Here is a 19,481-nt window from a genome sequence, read left to right as displayed (position 1 = left end):
AATGTAAAATTTAGTTAAATAAAAATATGATAGACAATATGCTGTATAAGGCAGGTAATGTCACCATCCCACAGAGCTGAGATCCAACTGTAATTTTGCTTGGTGTGGCTTTTTATGGACACTTAATTTCTTAAAGTTGGGAAGCATTAGGCTAGCAGCATATTTTATCCTGGACCTTGCACTACAGGATATGCTACATGCCTGTCCTGAAATAAAACAGGGATATGAACATGAATATGTATATGGAGGAAGGCACATAAAAAAACAAGCTCTGTTTTTTCTTTTTTAACTTTTAGTTGTCTCTGCCCTTCTCTGAATGCTCGAAATCTTTAGTCAACAACATTAGGGAATTTGGAAGTTCAAATTGCATGGCAGCTAAATCAGGTTGTGTTTCCCCCACTTCAAGCATTACTGCAGTGTGTAATGTCATTATCTGGCCTATAAATGAAACTTTTTCCATCTGTTTCTTTGCCTCTAAAACTTGAGTATCATTTTCTTTCTTAGACAAAACAATCCCTTGGTCATATTCATCTTTTGTTTTTAACATTGTTAAAAAATGATTCACATTCTCTCACAATGCCATCTTCTTTTCTTTATTGACAGTGCCATTTTGGAGACCAGTTAATAATATGTGAGGTTCTGCTGGTGGGAGGTGGATACCAGATGTCGTTTATCATGATGTTTTAAAAGCTGCTAGTGATCTAATCTCTAAGATTTGGATTTGTGAAACAAAAAACAAAAACTTTTGCATCATTAAACATTGTTCATTTTTTAAATTTAGTAATTGCAACAATTTTTATGCCCCCTTATTATGATGTATGTCTCATGTTTCTTGGCTCTGGTTATATGTACTCTTTTCGGCTTCTGACTTACTGCTCTCATAGTTACCTGACTGGGCTGTTTTTTAATATTCATGCACGAAAAAATTGCTTGAGCATAACTGTGTGTGACTTTGTAAAAAACAAAGAAGTCTATTTGCATTTCCATACCTTTTTAGCCTATGAAGCCATTTCTTTTTCTTTGCAATCTATGGCAGTGAAATGTCACACAACCTGCTTCATTTACTCTAAACTTTTAAACCTGGTATTTATACATATAGTTACTATTTATTCAGCTAATTACTTTGAAATCACAACTAGTGTTACTGAATTATCGATTAAATAACTATCAATAACAATAATAATTGGTATCAACCATATGAAACTGAATAAACAGTCTGTTTAAAAAAGAAAGAAAGAAATTGGGGTTGAAAACAGGAATGCAAAGCTGGGATGACAGAAGCATTTTCATGGCAATTCTACTACTATCAAACCATGTTTTGTAAACATGGGGCTAAAATAAATACATATTAAAAAAATACAAAACAACGTATTGGAAGGTATCCGAATATAATCCCAATCTAAAACACTCGACTGCTTCATAATATTAAGGGCACAGTTGGTAAACTTAACAGGAAAGCCTGTTCTATCACAGGGCAAATCCTGGACACACTGGAGGCTGTTGTGGAAAACAGGATGGTGGAAAAATTAGGATGCCATCATGAAAACTCCCCTCCAGCCCCTGCAGGAGGCGCTCTCTTTGAGCACAGGGCTCATTCAAACACAGGTTGCTAAGAAGTGCCTCTGGAAGTTTCTGCCCACTGCTATCAGGCAATTCAACGCTTCCACCCGATGTACTCATTAAGTTTATTTTTATTTATTTATTTACTTACCAATTGATTGATCGACTGATTGGCCTTATTAACTGTCCTGTGAGTCTGCATCCTTCTTTTTTATGTTTCTGCTCCTGTATGCATCTGAATTTCCCCATGGGATTGATAAAGTTTATCTAATCTAATCTAACCAATCTCATCCTAATTGAATGCCACGTACTGTAACAACAATAACATTTATTTATATAGCACATTTTCATACAAACAATGTAGCTCAAAGTGCTTTAGATGATGAAGAAAGAGAAAAAAGACAAATAAATAAGAATTTAAATAAGGGAACACTAATTAACATAGAATAAAAGTAAGGTCTGATGGCCAGGGAGGACACAAAAAAAAAAAAACTCCAGACAGCTGGAGAAAAAAATAAAATCTGCAGGGGTTCCAGGCCACGAGACCACCCAGCCCCCTCTAGGCATTCTACCTAACATAAATGACCTCAATCAGTCCTCATGGTATTCAGGGTTCTCATGGAAGAATTTGATGATGACAGTCATGTGGACTTCTGACCTTTAATCCATAAATGTAGGGACATCACGTATATAAAAAACATTAAACTGTGGCAGCAGTAGATCTTTTTAAAAGTATGGTTCCTGTGTGAACAACATTTATTCTATTTCACCATGATGTTTGTGTTTGTGTTACTTAGATTTAGTGGTGTCATACATTTCTCTTAAGGAAAAAAAAGGTTATTTCTAAACTGATAAAGAGAGAAGGTAAGAGATACAACATTTCGGTGACACACCGGGTGAAGACTATACTTTCCTCTCTAGCATGGGAACAAAAAATTATTTTTATATTTTGCAGATGCAATTTGATACAGCCCTTCACTAACTCTGTTACGTTGTGTCACTGGGAAGAAAAAAATGTAACAGGTATAGCCAAATAGGCTCTTGTCGTATTTGTTTTCTACAGTTATTCAAATTTGTTTAAATAAATCCTCTTAAAAGTTTTGTTTTGTTGGTTGCACCCTCCAGCAGACCTCAGTCATTTGGGAAACTCTTGAAATGTAACTATTTAGTCCCGCCCACTCATGCAAATTAAGTATCACTTAGTGTAGCGGAGCGCCATTCACAGATTTTTGCTGCTTGAGGGTGGAGGAGGGTATTTTAGGTGGTAGTTTGCTGTCTTGAAATTAACTAAAGAAAACTGGGCTAGATTACGTACTGTAGGATTGGGCAGGATTTTGACTGTGATTGGGGTGTAAAGTGATCACTCGATCACTTTTTTCTTTGACCATTATTCTTGCTGCCCATCCTGGGCTTTGCTATTTAATCATTAACTTCCCAGTTACAACGCCTGTATTAATTTAGATATCTCTGTGCCATCTCCTGATTCAATGTTCTCTCGTAACTGCTGTCATGGGACAGATGCAAAGAGGTTATTCTTACTTAAATTCAGTTAATTTAAAATTTATTTTTATTACACCCTAAAATATATAAAAAAGTATTCTGTGTTCCTCCTTGTTGTAAAGATGCACTGAGCATGCAGTGACAGTGCAGTAAATGGTACAACAAAAATTGCAAAAGATATATCTCACTGAAGATGACAAAGGATAGAAGTAATAACAAGAAATATACAACAGTATCAAATTAAAAATACAAACATACAGTACCTATTATCTGTTTATTAAATATGAACTAGGGGGCTTTGCCCTCCACTCAACCCCGGTTTTGGTTAACCCAAAATACATTTTAAAGAGATTCTTTTTTTCTTGGTAATTGTTACATATGCATTATGCTAACTTTTACTTTAAAACGTCAGTCAAAACATTATTTGGAATAACCTTTCTTCAAGATTGCATTGAATTTTGATTCCTTGTTTGGTCTTACATCATGATAATGGAACATATAACTGGCCGTGAGTGAATATTGTTTCTTTCTCTCTTATAAATAAACCGACTTTATCGAATGTTTGTCCTTGGGATTTGTTAATTGTTATTGCAAAAGCTATTCTCACAGGAAACTGTAAATGTTTTAATACGAATGGCATATCAAGATCTCTTTTTTTGTCTAATGTTATTCATGGAATATGTATTACATTATCTTTTTTGTCACCTGTTAAAATTTTACATGTTGAAATTGTTTTACCAATTTTCAATACAATTAATCTTGTCCCATTGCATAGCCCAATTACTCATACATAAATTACGCAATAACATCACGATATATCCTTCTTTCAACAGTAATTCGGCCGGTGGAATATTATAAGCTAGCAAAATACCCGCGCTTCGCAGCGGCGAAGTACTGCCTTAACATTTTTATTAAGAAGAAAATTAAACCTTTTTAAACTGAGGGAAAATATACCAATAATTATTTGTTAAGGATCTCTTTGTATACCACATTGTGAGTTCGGCCCTCCGGTTGTAATATGATCAAGCTGTGCGCTGAGCTTACTCTTGAGCATGCAACGTACAGTTGGCCATGTGAACAGTAATCTTATTTCAAATCTCACAGCTTGGATTGCTGCTGTCATAATCGGTTTGAGTTTCATGGTTTGTTTCAATTACGACAGTATTTGTAGGACTTGTGTTGAAGAGACATTTGGCATCTGTCAAGCATTGTAAGTATACAACCAGTTTCATCAATAACTTCACATCCAGCTTTTGAGAGTTTAAACATTCATAAACATCAAAGTGTACACTACTGAAATCGTCACCTGTCAATCTAAGATGTTTAAGAGGCATTGGCGGTTGTCGAAAGGTGTAAAATATTTGGCCATTTCGGTACACTTGAAAGTGGCATCCAAGCAATTCAGCGGCAGCCATCAACTCACATGCAGATGCATAGTTGAAGGGCTTAAGCATTTCACTCTTATAGTGCTCCTGTGTAGTATAATTATCTCCTGTACTGTCATCAGTCCACACCTTGAACCTGTCCCAGTCATTCAATACATAAGACACAATGTTCCTCCGGATATCAAATGTGAGCCTGATATGGCCGTGCAATATGTAACAAAGAGAATGGAAAAGGGTGCCACCTCTGGGCATGGAAACCACTCGGTGAAATTTCTTTGATCGATGGTGATCACCTCGATAGACATGTTAATGGGGGTACAGTTGGAATGATAAAGGAAATGGGTACCTGAACAATGTAAAGTAAGTCTAAAATACCTAAACAATAGCTATAATCGTAATAAATGAACAATAAAACAGCGGAGATTAAATAAAAAGGCTGTAGTTATCAGCAGGGAGACGTGAATCCCATGGCGAAGCAAGGAAGGGAATGTAGAGACTGGAGCGACGGACGGCCTTATATAGGCAGGCAGCCAACAACGTGGGAGGCGTTGGGATGGGGGACCCAACGCCGCCTCACACGGTGACCGAGCTGCAAGCTAAGGACGCATATATGTACGTAAGTAGGATTCAGTTAGCGTTGGGAACCCACGTACTAAATTTCTTGAAGATGAGTCCATAAGTAACAAAGACCGTTGAAAAGTTCAATATGGCGGCCAACAGTGGCATCATACCACCGAAATAAGTACCAAATTTCAGCCTTCTACCTACACGGGAAGTTGGAGAATTAGTGATGAGTGAGTGAGTCAGTGAGTGAGTGAGTCAGTGAGGGCTTTGCCTTTTATTAGTATACAGTAGATTAATGTTTTCATCTTCCGCACTATCACCACCAACTGTTTCAGCATTTCAACACGCAGATCTTTCTTGTTCGCTAAGTCTTTACTTACATTTCTTTTTTTCAGAATTTGCATTCTTTTCTAATGGCGCTTTTGTGTTTCTTTTCATCACGCCTCTCTTTCTGCTTCGCTTAGTCGTGGACGTGTCATTTTTAACTTATTTTTTTTAAAGCTACTCTTTGCTCTGTGTCACAGGAAATGAAAGTGTCTCTCTGAAGTGTCTCTCTGTCTCACCTCAAATGTCTCTCTATCTCTCTTCAAATATGTCTGGCATGGATGTCAGTATGACGTGACTTGACCGTGTCGCGGGACATGAAAGTGTGATGAGACTTGACCATGTCGCGTGTGTCGTGGGACGTGAAAGTGTCTTTCTAAACTGTTTTGTCGTGGGACGTGAAAGTGTCTTTCTGAACTGTGTTGTCGTGGGACGTGAAAGTGTCTCTCTGAAGTGTCTCTCTTCAAAAGATCACGTCTATATATATATATATATATACATTCATTTTATGTACAACTCTATGAAAACATTTAATAAGTAGTCTCTTATTTAACATTTGATGTTAACGTATTCAAAGTCTGCATGCCTGTTCTTTGGATGCTACTATTTTGCCCATATTTAAAACACTTTTATAAGTCCTTGCCTGTATAGATGATGAAAAAAACATTTCCATTTTCTATGTTATAAAATCAATGCAGAGAAAATGCTGCCACATAATGAATGTTATATATGATTCTATTTAACAAGTCTGTAATGTTGAAAAATAAAGACAGACATCATTATTTTGATTAAACTTGAATTTAAAAATACTTTCACACTTAAACTGACACAATAGTAATCATACTTCAGCTCTTTTTACAAGTAACACTAAAACAGGATTTTGCACCTTTTATTTGTAAAAAAATAAAGATTAGCCATATTATAAAAATCTTTAAAAAAGAAACAGTAATTTAACTATAAAACAAATTAAACAATATATTTCCAGTGTGAATACTCTGAATGTGAAATGACAAAATATAGTGTACTATAAAATACCACTTACCAGGTGTGAGGTCTATGCTAGATTTGTCATTGCATCCCTGCAAGGAATCCAGTGTGCGTGTAACTTGACTTGCAAAGTCCTCTCCTCCATTCATGCACTCACGCTGCAAATGGTGACGAAGGTCTGCAATGTCATATTCATAGCCATCTAGGATGGGGGTCTCACGAATGCTGAGAGTTCCACTGGAGTTGTGGCCCTGGCCACGTGAGTTGCGTAAGCTCTCACGGGCCTGGCCACCCATTAACACAGAGGGGATGTAGTGGATCTCATTGGCAGCCTCTGCACTCGCACTCTTCTGTGGTTGGGGAACTCGGCGACGCTTACACCAGCGGCGGCGTGTGTAGAGGATCAGCACCAGACACAGGATAGAAAGGAGCAAAGCGATCATTCCACCCTGTAAAAGAGATCAGTTTTATGAATATTAGACATGCTAGATTTTGTTCATTTATTTATTACAATTAAAGGGCATACTTCACAATAGGATTTTTTAGAGGTGCAGTTTATGTACATGTCTGTGTGGATCGTTCTTCTTGATACACCAGCAAAATACTAACTGCAACTTCAAATCATGCTTTCTGTGACTTATGTGATCACCAACAATCAGGTCATGACAGATATTTGTATATTTTTAGTAAATATCTGATCAGGTCTGCATGGATAACACTATTAAATTTACAGAAAAAAAATCAGTGTGTAATAACTACTGATCTTGAAAAGGACTCAAATGCAGAAACAGATCAGCTTTAGTATAACCTTAATATACAGTATAGCTTTATTCAAAGTAAAATACAATATACTGTATATAATGTGGATTTTAAAAATAAAATCAAACACATTAAATAAAAGTAAATATTTTGAATGAAACCTGACATACTGGAATGAATATAGGAAGCAAACTTTGACAATATTAAGTCAAACTGACAGATACATACTGTAAAGCCAAATTGAAATATATTTGGAATGATAAATATATAAAGTCATTTTGAAATACATGGAATGAAACTCAAAATGCATAAAGTGAAACTGAATATAAGAGGTACTAATTAAATATATTTTAAGGTTGCCTTTATATATTTAAAACCAAGTAACTCTATATTTAAGTTAAAGTCCATTTTGAATGTATGAAGTCAATCTTGAAATATATATAAATTTCACTCCTTATATTAAGTATATGTTTGATTGGCATATTCTATGAAAACATACCTGCTGACTTTCTGAATTTCCATACCTCTGCATAATTTTGACACTGACTGTCAAAATCAAATATTAGAAAAAGGGCATCTGAGTGAACAAATGCCCCATTTTTTAATGTAATTTACAGAGGGAAGTTATCCAACACCAATGCTACATCCAATAATTAATAACTGCTTATGCCACCCACCTTTAGCTGTAATGACTGAAGACAAACATTTCCTGTAAATCAATATCAGTCTTTCACACTGTTATGGAAGTACTTTAGCCCACTTTACCTTGGAGAGCTCCTTTAAATTCAGAAATACTGGTAAATTTTAAGGACTGCCCATTTTAGGTTTGGGTCTGGACTTCAGCAATTCCAATGTGACCTTGCTTTAACATTTTCTATCTTTGTCTTCCTGCTTGACTATGGTTTAGCACAATCACCGTCATGTTTGTTGGTATGATATTTTTACTGCGGAGTGCTGTGTTTGCTATATGCTAGATCTAATGGGATCCATGTCAGCCAAAAAAATCTCTCATTTGTCCTTAACGAATTCCCCCAGAATTCCTGGGGATCATCCAGGCGTTTCTTGACGAAAGAGAGACATGCATTTATATTCTTGGTTAGCTGTAGTTTTTACCTCACTACTCTCCAATGAAGCCGTTTTTTCCCCCCTACAGTCCTTATTGTGTAGTCATGGATGCAGAACTTTGCAGAGGCAAGAAAAGCCTGCAGTTTATTGAATGTTTTTAAGAATCCTTCATGATTTCCTGATTATTTTATGCTGTGCCTTTGTAGTAAATGTGGCAGAAGGGCACTACTAGGAGGATTCACTTGTGGTCCAAGTGTTTTTGGACATTATGGGTCTCACTGTGGTTTGGTATAGTCCTAAAACTTTAGAAATGGCTTTGTAAATGTTTCTAGACTAATATAACATAATGTAAACTTTTTTCCCTCTTCTCTCTTAATGAATTTCCATTGATTAAAGCATTTTGTGCTTATTGTATTATAAAGCTGGGAAGCTGACTTTGATAATAAGGAGCAAAACAAGTGACATCATATTGGACGAGGTATGGACGTAATATTGCCTTGCAGTACTGAATCAGCTTACAGTAGTAATCGTTTTTATTTGGGTTTATTTGGACTTATTAACGGGGTAATTACATTTTAACACAGTGCCAGTTAACGATGGATAACCTTCGTTATTGCATAAATCACCATCATCGGTTTAAGAAGTTGTGTTGTATGTCATTGTATATATAAAGGTCACAGTTTGCTCAAACTGCCATTGTGAAATGTGAAGGTTGCACTGAGAATCCTCTTCTGGTTCTCTACTAAAGAAGAAACAGAATTGTAACAAACAACAAGATCCTATGGTCCACTAAATGTCTGTGAGAACCAAGCCAACCCAGTAAGGTCAGCATGCATGAAAGAGGATTCATGCTTCTAGTCACCTGACCCCAGGATGGCACAAAGACCAACAATGGACGGGGAAGGGCTGTTTACCATTGGTCTGCAATACAAGGGAAATAGCACTATCCTTGAATAAAAAAGAAAAAGTGTCTGTATGTCCATCCAGTTGCAATGTGTCTGTCATTACAACAGATGGTGCAACGTACACATTACCACTGCTTTTACACATCCCATACCGAGTGGCATATAACAGGGACATTTGCATTACATTTGTCATTACAGAAGATACAACATCACAAACGTTTATAATATTGCATTTTATTACTACAAACGTTTTTGTGTCCTTTCTGTTTTATTACTAGATGCATTGCAAATGATGGTGTTTTGCAAACACTAATGCTGAGGTCTTCATTGACTATTTAGATTTCAATCCATCTTAGATGGGTAGCATCTAAGGATAAAACAGAGAGACTTTTTTTTTTTGAAACAGTTAATTAGATTTTTTAAAGCCCATATACTGGACACAATCTGAAACTGTGTAGGTTTTCTGAACATATGGATATGTTGAGTGGTCTGGTTTCTTGGCTAATGCAGCAGTCCCAAGCAGCTATTATAAAGCCCATCAAATTATCTGCATCACATCATTTGAGTTTGTATATTCCACCGCCTGTCTTTCAACTACACTCATTATAAGTTGCACACTTTTTTATTCTCCGCTTCATTTTCCTTGTTTAGTTTTGTTTGGTGCTGTTTGGGATATTTGTGCCATGCATAGCATTACTAGAACACACACACAAATAAATAAACAAATATTGCAGAATATAAACAAGGCTTTCATGTTTCTCCCTCCCCCTTATGACTAGTAGTTTAAATAAAATGATAGCTATATTGAGAAGATGATATGACATTAATGTATGCACATTACATCTGCTCCTAATAGTTATGACACTGACACATGCCTAAATGCAGTTTTAAGGTTTAAAAGTTGAAAATAATGTATATATTTTCATCACTACAATGTAAATTTTATATTTCTTTGTGATAAAACAACTATTTTTGTGGCATATTAAATTTTTTATAGCTTATTCTGCTTCTTCCTATCATAAAAATTGAAAATGACTGTGTTAAATGGACTGCATATTCCCCCATATGAAAAACCATAATTATAATGATAAATGCTTGGATTGACAGCTATACATTCCAGTATGAGCTCTGTCACTGCTTGATTCATAAAGCTTAATGAGACTCATAAACAGAGATTTACACTAATTAAATAAGGCGTAACAATCATATAACACTCAGAAAATGATTCAGTTTCCTTCCATGGTATTGGTATATGAAAAGTTGTGAATTTAAAAGAAGGTTATTCAGAATGTAAGAACAAAAATAGCTTAAATAAGCAAACAAATATAAATACACATCACATTTATTCCAAAAATGTGCCACATATCTAAGCATGCAGCATACAATTTTACTACAGGTGTCCATTTTTGACTGATTGGCAATATGCCCTTTCTCTTCTGCAAAATGTGCCATAAAATATTTGAGTAAACACTATAATTATAATCAATCTGTTTAAAAATATATGCAAAAAAACACATTTAATTCATAGTTTTAGTTTATAATCAGTGTGAAATATCTGACCTCCACAACGTCAACCAAATGACAGTTAACGAATGCCCAGACGAATCATTTCCCTCATGCGGTATATCAAAGTGTTGTAAGTCAAAAATTAGCCATCTGGCGAGTGAGAAGACTGAATGTTTTTTTAACTGTTGAATATACAGGATAGACAACATATACTGTAAGGAGAATGTGAAGTGCCAAGCTAGAGTGTTAATTGCCCACTAAACACACAATATAGTATATTTTATTTTTAACTATCTCGTTTCAAATTTCTACAGAAGTTTATGGCAGTTTTATAGACAATTTGATAGCAATTGCCAGGGATATTGAATAAAAGAAAATATAATTCTCTATAATAAGGGTTCTTATGTTATAAATTCTAATTCTAGAGTACTTCAATTATAACTTTATTGCATGAATTATACGAAAAACAGGGAAATGTGACCCTTTGAGTAAGTATGTGGTTCAAGGTCGATTAAGCAAAGTGCTTGTTGCCTTGATGTCTTATTAATACTGTAATGCCGCATTTAAAATTCATAAGGTGAATGTGGACATTATTAGTAAATTAATCTCTCTCTCTATATATATATAGAAGACCGGAAGAGGGTCAGAGCCCTGCCTGGATCACGTGGGGTTTGCCTTCCGGGTTGCTTTGGGGGCCACGGGTCAAGGGCATGGAAGCCCTTCCCTGTAGGAGCCCGTGGTCACCGCCAGGAGGCGCCCCAATGCCTTGGGGACTTGTTTCCCCAGCACTCCCGCCACACCAGGAAGTGCTGGGGGGAAGACTTTGGAGGATGCCCGGAGAGCAGCCGGGAGGACAGCCGACACTTCCGCCACGCTGGGGCGTGGTCAGAGAAGGAATGCCGGGAACACCAGGTGCTCATCCGGGTCGTCTATAAAAGGGGCCGTCTCCATTCATTCAGAGCTGGAGTCGGGTGGAAGGAGGACGAAGCAAGAGGAGTGTGGAGGCGGCCCGAAGAAAGGCATTGTGGCCAGGACTGTGACTGTTTTGGGGTATTGTGCACTGAACTGGGTCTTTGTGACCATTATTTGGGGGTCTTTGTGACCGACGGACTGTAAATAATTTGTATAATAAACGTGTGGTGTTTTAAAACAAGATGTCCGCCTGTCTGTGCCCGGGTGGCGTTCACATCTGGCGTAGTCGGCAGGATGCTCCGCCTGTTCCAAAGGCGGGACCTGTTATCAAAAAATTTGTTGTGGGCGACCCGCGCAGCAGGGACCCCTGCGATGCGCTGGTGCTGCGTGCACACAGCCCCGCGGGGTAAAGGAACCCCACGGACCGCCAGGGGTCCGCAGGAAGGCCATGTTTCCCTGATGCGGGCAGGTGGCGTGCCTACAACAAGTGCAGCGGTCTCCTACAAGCAGGCCGTTGCTGAAGGCGCCCGGGACCGCATGGCGTCAAGAAAGGCCACGCCGAGGAAGTGTCCTCGGTTTGACGAGTCCGGGAAGGTGAGTTCCCTGCCTAGCGGCAGCCGGCCCATGGGGACCGGGCGTGTTTTCTCTTTTGCAGGCAGGGACCTCCCGGATCCACGTCGGTGGCAGGCGTGCTGGTCTGCGGGGCTCCGCAGCGTGGCGGCAGCCGCGAGGGCTGTGGAGGAGGAGACGCTGCAGCTCGAAAGGCGCTGGCAACAGCAGGGCTGCCGGCAGGCACGTCGCCACCGCAGAAGGGGAGGCAAGATGGCCGCGGACCAGAAGTCCCTCCCCCTGACAGGCACGCGATTGGACGGTGTGTCTTGCGGGCCCGCCGATGACTGCAGAGAGGCGGGACCAAGGAATGTCCATCACGGGCAGGGGGGAGACCCGATTGGGCCGGAGGAGAAGGCCCACAGGAAGTGGCGGCGCTGGAGGCTGAAAGAAGGTAGGCTCAGCGTCGCTTCACTTCCCGTCTTTGCCGGCTGCTTTGGCGGAGCTGGGGTTGTCCCTTCAGCCCACAGAGCAGCGTGTGTTACAGATGCTATGTGCCCTCCGGGCTGAGGTGCTGGAACTGGAGAGGAAGGCGTTCGCGGCGCTGAGAACGTTTCAATCAACAACGAGACGGCGCGACGCTGGAATCTCCAGCCGAGAGGTACAGCGAGACGGTGAGTACAGCCGACTCCGTACAGCATGCGGGAGGGTCTGTTGAAAAGGCTGTGATGATAACGATCAGTTCGAGTAAGCAGCCCTCCGACAGGAGTGCGGCGCCGCTGGCTGTATCGCGGGCGAGGGGAGTCCGAGAGGGCGCTGAATGGACACGGGCTGCTAAGTGCCGGGTCCTAGCGCCCCGCCCGAGTCGGCTGCGGTCTTGCGCCGCACTATAGGGACGCAGACGGGACAGAGGCGTCTTCTTTTCCATAAGGAGTCTCAAACCGTCATGGCGTCCCAGAGTGAATGGAGGAATAAGAGGCTGGGTGCCGATTCCTCCGATATGTTGCGGACGCAGACGGGAAAGGGGCTCGTGTTGGTTAATACGGAGTCGCATATCGTCCAAGGCGTCCGAGAGTGAAGGGAGGATTAAGCGGCTGGGTGCCGCTTCCTCCAATATGGTGAGACGCGTTGCTGGGTGCAGCGTATGGCTGGCTGCCCTCTGGGGGAGCAGAGGGAATCCCTGAGGCAGGCAGAGAGAGAGCAGGCGGTGCCGACGACTCCATCATCGAGAGGGACACGGAAGCCGCGGAGAGGGTGCCGATCAGGCAAGTGCCGGGGTGATTGGAGGGGGGAACGCTGCCCGTGCATGGCACGAGCTGGGTGCTTTGGCAGCGGTTCTGCCCCTGTGTTCTCTTTGTAGGACGGACCCCGGGCGGGCTGAAGGAACCCCTTCGTGGCGGAACAGCCCTCTGATGTCGGGCCGTCAGCGGAATGTTATCTCTGCCGGCGCAGCTGCGCTCACAGCTGGAGGAGCCTACGGGGAGCGAGTGGCTCGGACCAAAGGGCTGGAGGTCTCGGAGGGGTGCCGATCGAGGAGGCCCCGGGGTGTCGGTAAAAGGGGGGAGCACAACCTGTGCGAGGCACAGGGATGCACCAAGGGCTGGTGCTCGGATTGTGTCTCCGCCCTGTCCCTGCTAGGAGTGCGGGGCCGGACCCCGGCTATCCTCGAGTGGGGCCCGTTTCGGGGCTCTGCTGCCCTCGCGGGACGGGTCGCTCTTGCCCACGAGTGGTCTTCGCTGGCTGTGGGGCACTGTCAGGGATGCCAGGGGCCATGACCCGCCGGGGCGCCAGGAGGGACCGGAAGAGGGTCAGAGCCCTGCCTGGATCACGTGGGGTTTGCCTTCCGGGTTGCTTTGGGGGCCACGGGTCAGGGCATGGAAGCCCTTCCCTGTAGGAGCCCGTGGTCACCGCCAGGAGGCGCCCCAATGCCTTGGGACTTGTTTCCCCAGCACTCCCGCCACACCAGGAAGTGCTGGGGAAGACTTTGGAGGATGCCCGGAGAGCAGCCGGGAGGACAGCCGACACTTCCGCCACGCTGGGGCGTGGTCAGAGAAGGAATGCCGGGAACACCAGGTGCTCATCCGGGTCGTCTATAAAAGGGGCCGTCTCCATTCATTCAGAGCTGGAGTCGGGTGGAAGGAGGACGAAGCAAGAGGAGTGTGGAGGCGGCCCAAGAAAGGCATTGTGGCCAGGACTGTGACTGTTTTGGGGTATTGTGCACTGAACTGGGTCTTTGTGACCATTATTTGGGGGTCTTTGTGACCGACGGACTGTAAATAATTTGTATAATAAACGTGTGGTGTTTTAAAACAAGATGTCCGCCTGTCTGTGCCCGGGTGGCGTTCACAATCTATATATATATCTATATATCTATATATATAATCTATATATATATATATATATATATATATATATATATATATATATATATATATATATATATATATATATATATATATATATATATATTGTCACACACGCGCATGGGAGGCAGCTAAAGGGCTTGAGTGAAGGCAGTTCGAGGCATGCCGGGTGTGGCAGAGTGCACTGACTCTTTTCTCCTTGCCTGTAGACCATCCCGGGGATTTCACCTGGATCTCCTGACATCACTTCGGGACTGAGCCAATGGAAGTCGGCCACACCAGCTCCAGTCCCTCTGATGTCACCTCCGCTCTGAGCCAATGGTGGAAGACCACGTGCCAGATCCATACGACCTCACTTCCTGTCTCCCCTTTAAAACCTGCCCCTTTTCCTTTGTTTCCTCAGTCTTGTTTTGGACTCGGTTGTATGCACTTCAGTGCTCTGTACTTTTACAAGAAAAACGACTTTGCAGCCAGGATACCACAATATACGGGTGGCTGCCCCAACTCTTTATCTGTCCATGTCTCGTTCTTGTGACAGTGGCGTAGTCGGCAGGATGGAGAAGTCCCAGAGGAGAAGGGGACAGGACCTGCAATATACCCAGGTGGGAGCGTACCGGGGCCGAGTCTTCAGGCGGGAGGGTGCCCGTGGTCGGCGTGACCCGGTGCGGGCTCCGCTCCCAGCACTCATAACTAGGCCATCTGGAGAGGCCAGGGAGTGTGCGGGTGGGGCTCACAGAATTGGGCTGCCCTGGAGGGGAGGCGGAAAAGGGACTCAGCATGCTCTCTTGGGGAGAGTGCCTGCCTCCCTGAAACCAAAGCCCCATTTACCACCTAGGGGTGCCCCAGACTGGCAGGTGAATAAAATAAAAATGGAGGTTGGACCCTGAGCGGCCACCAACAACAAGCCTGGTCCTTATGGGCAATGGTAGGGCATTGGCTACGGCCATTTGAAAACACGCCCTACCAAATAATAGAGCAGGTAGCTTGCTATCTGCTCCTGGAAGCGCTTCCCTGTGGCTTCACCCAGCCGGTTTGGGGCGCAGCAGTTTAAGAACATGTCTGAGCTCATAGAGCTTATGGAGACGCAGAGGGCGGCCTCACACTCTGGGGGAGCAGAACCGTCCTCATGTCAAACCCAGCCGGGTGCGTTCCAAGACCTAGCCCCTCCCTGTACAATCCGGAGCTCGATGGCGTCCGCGCTGGCGCGCGCAAAACCGCTTGGGGCAAGGAGGAATGCAGGTGGAGGCGAGGAGGGTTGGTGTGCTCGCTAATCCGTTGGCGGTCCCACATACTGGCGTGGTGATCGACAACGGACACAAGACCACAGGTTTGTTCGACTCCGGCAGCAACATTTCCATTGTTGCCCGCCGCTTTGTGCAACCGCAACAGTGGCTAAAATTTAAGACCGGTATAACCTGTGTCCACGGAGACATCCGCTGGTACAGGTCCGCCGCTGTGTCATCAGTTACGGAGGGTCAGTTCAGAACTCACCGTAGCGTCCTACCTGATCCTCCACACCCGGTGATACTAGGGCGGGACTGGTCTAAAATCAAAAGCGGTGAGACACATACCACTCCGGGGTTAATTTGGGCCTCGTTATGGACGGAGATAACCCGTCTCAAGCTGCCTCCACGCCGTGTAATCAGCCGGCAGAGAGAGACGGCAGTCGCCCTGACTGGCGTGGCAACCCGGCCGCCGCGGGCTAACACGCCATCCACCAACGCGGCGGAGCGGGAGGAAACCACGCCCATTGAGGTCGGCGCTGACCCTCTCTCCGTGTTGCGGTTCCAATTTAAAAAACGCCGGCTTCTTTTAGAAGGGAGCAATGGAATGATGACTCCCTGAAGTTTGTAAAAAATGCAGTGGTCCTTGTCAATGGCCAGCGCACTAATCAGTCGATGCCACAGGGCCCCTACTTTGTGCTAGATAATGACCTCCTTTACCGTGTAGCAATGCATGACGGGCAGGAGACGAGGCTGCTGCTGGTGCCGCGTACCTTCCGGCGGCAGGTCTGCGAGCTAGCACACGCCCACCTCCTAGGTGGCCACCTGGGCACCGAAAAAACTCTGGAGCGGATCAAGCTCCGTTTCTACTGGCCAGGAATTAATGAGGAGGTTAGCCGCTTTGGCGCTTCCTGCCCGGAGTGTCAACTGCGACAAATTCCTAGGAGGGACCGTGCTCCTCTCGTTCCTATTCCACTGATTGACGTTCCCTTCCACAGAATCGGGTCGACCTGGTGGGACCCTGGAGCCCTCAGCCCGAGGACACAAGTACATTTTAGTCCTCGTGGATTACGCTACACGATACCCGAAGCTGTTCCGTTGCGCCAGCTACCTCTAAAGCCATCGCACGGGAATTACTAGGGTATTGGCGTGGGGATCCCCAAAGAAGTCTTGACAGACCAGGGGACCCCTTCACCTCGGAAACGCTCAAGGAGACTGCCAGATTACTGAAAATAAAGCATTTAAAGACCTCGTGTATCATCCTCAAACCGACGGATTAGTAGAGAGGTTTAATCAAACTCTCAAGCAAATGCTGCGTAAGGTGGTCAGCGAGGATGGAAGGAACTGGGATCAGCTCCTCCCCCTCGTCCTTTTGCCTATCGGAAGTCCCACAAGCCTCCACGGGTTCTCCCCTTTGAACTACTGTACGGGCGACAACCTCGGGCATATTAGATATTTTGAAAGAAGGCTGGGAAGAAGAGGCTCTTCCCTCCACAAACATACTGGAGTATATCGCGCAGTTACGCGATAGATTTGGAAAGATTCGGCCTGTCCTTAAAAGTCACATGGAGGAGGCTCAAGCAGCACAGGCCCGGTACTACAACCGCGCACGTCTCTTGGGAGTTCCGCCCGGAGATCGGGTCATGGTCCTAGTGCCTACCTCCCACTCTAAATTGCTTGCCCACTGGCAGGGCCCCTACGGTTAAGGAGAGGAAGGGACTGGTCGACTATTTGGTGAGTCAACCCAATCGCCGGCCAAAGGAGCGGTTTATCATGTGAACCTGCTGAAACCGTGGAAGGACAGGGACCCCGATCCCTCCTCCGCCAGCCCCGCTCACTCTTCGCCACACACACGACCTTAACTTCGCACGGACTTAAGTCCCAGACAGCGGCAGGAGCTGGAAACAGTTATCCGGACCGCTCGGGAGGTAGTCAGTGAGAACCCGGAAGGACCTCTCTGATTGAGCACAACATCGTGACAGAGCCCGGGTTGTTGTCCGAGAACGCCCGATCGTCTTCCCGAGGCAAAAAAGGCTGAAGTGGAGCTTGAGATCAAGCGCATGCTGGAGCTAGGTGTGATTGAGGAAAGTTATAGTCCCTGGTCCAGCCCCATTGTGCTCGTCGGTAAGCCTGACGGAAGTTGGAGGTTCTGCAATGACTTCCGTCGGCTTAATCAAGTCTCCCAATTTGATGCTTATCCAATGCCACGCTGGGCGACCTCCTCGAGAGGCTTGGACAGGCTCAATACCTGACCACACTTGACATGACGAAAGGGTACTGGCAGGTTCCTTTAACGGACTCCGAAGGTAAAAACGCGTTTAGTACCCCTAGCGGACACTGGCAGTATCGTGTCCTTCCATTTGGGTTACACGGGCTCCAGCAACCTTTCAGCGCCTGGTGGACAAAGTGCTTCGCCTCATAACTCATACAGTGCTGCCTACCTGGATGACGTGGTCATCTATTCCAGCACATGGAAGGAACACCTACAGCATGTCCAAGCGGTATTACGGACACTTGGTGAGGCGGGCTCGGATTAATCCCAGAAATGCTTCTTGGATTAAGCGAGGCCAAATATTTAGGCTACCTGGTGGGTCGGGTACCGTAAGGCCACAGTGCTCCAAAATTGATGCCATTCTGAAATGGCCCGTCCATGAACCAAGCGGCAGGTCCAAGCCTTTCGGTTAGCCGGGTACTACCGCCGGTTTGTACCCGGTTTTCGGAGAGAGCGCCCTTGACTGATTTAACAAAGAAGAGGGCCCGAACATTGTGGCATGGACTGAAAAACAGCGCTGCATTTGGTGACTTAAAGCAGGCCCTTACGTCCACACCTGTTTTGATGGCACCTAACTTTTCTTTGCCTTTCATCCTCCAGACGGACGCTTCGGACACAGGCCTGGGCCGTGCTGAGCCAAAGCGTCGATGGTGTGGAGCACCCCATCATGTTCCTGAGCCGGAAACTGTTGGACCGGGAGACCAGGTATGCTGCGGTGGAGAGGGAGGCTCTGGCGATTAAATGGGCGATTACTCAGCTGAGGTACTACCTGTTGGGCGGAATTCACCCTTGTCACGGACCATGCACCCTACAGTGGATGGCCCTCCACAAGGAGTCGAATCCGGGTCACCCGGTGGTTTCTTGACCTGCAGCCGTACAAGTTTTCGCGCGTTCATCGCCGGGCGCTCTCCACGCCACCGCTGATGCTCTTTCTCGGGTTCACGACCTCTCGGTTAGGGTCGCCCGACCCGTCGGGTCTGGGCTAAGGGGGGGGCCTTGTCACACACGCGCATGGGAGGCAGCTAAAGGGCTTGAGTGAAGGCAGTTCGAGGCATGCCGGGTGTGGCAGAGTGCACTGACTCTTTTCTCCTTGCCTGTAGACCATCCCCGGGATTTCACCTGGATCTCCTGACATCACTTCGGGACTGAGCCAATGGAAGTCGGCCACACCAGCTCCAGTCCCTCTGATGTCACCTCCGCTACTGAGCCAATGGTGGAAGACCACGTGCCAGATCCATACGACCTCACTTCCTGTCTCCCCTTTAAAACCTGCCCCTTTCCTTTGTTTCCTCAGTCTTGTTTTGGACTCGGTTGCATGCACTTCAGTGCTCTGTATATTTACAAGATATACAAGACCACAATATACGGGTGGCTGCCCCAACTCTTTATCTGTCCATGTCTCGTTCTTGTGACAATATATATATATATATATATATATATATATATATATATATTATGCAGATTTCACTGACCCATTCATTCATTAACAATAACATTATTTCCTGCTCAGATAAAAAGCTGAAATTTGCAGGATGTTACATCTAGGGAACTAGGCTTCTGACATTTTGATTTATATCAATATTTATATCAATGTCAGACATTTTGAT

The 19,481-nt window shown here is 44.5% G+C and overlaps 1 protein-coding gene across 3 annotated transcripts in view; it reads right to left on the bottom strand.

The window, feature by feature from the left end:
* astn1 (astrotactin 1) overlaps nucleotides 1-19,481 on the bottom strand; it is a 1,272,040-nt gene that overhangs the window by 984,511 nt on the left and 268,048 nt on the right. For all 3 annotated transcript variants that reach the window (XM_039734841.1, XM_039734842.1, XM_039734843.1), the window contains exon 3: nucleotides 6,376-6,769. In XM_039734841.1, the coding sequence (XP_039590775.1) occupies nucleotides 6,376-6,769 (394 nt within the window). The remainder of the gene's footprint in view (nucleotides 1-6,375; nucleotides 6,770-19,481) is intronic.

This window comes from Polypterus senegalus, chromosome 14 (genome assembly GCF_016835505.1).
Source record: "Polypterus senegalus isolate Bchr_013 chromosome 14, ASM1683550v1, whole genome shotgun sequence".
NCBI lineage: Eukaryota > Metazoa > Chordata > Cladistia > Polypteriformes > Polypteridae > Polypterus > Polypterus senegalus.
This window is presented reverse-complemented; position numbering and strand designations above follow the sequence as displayed.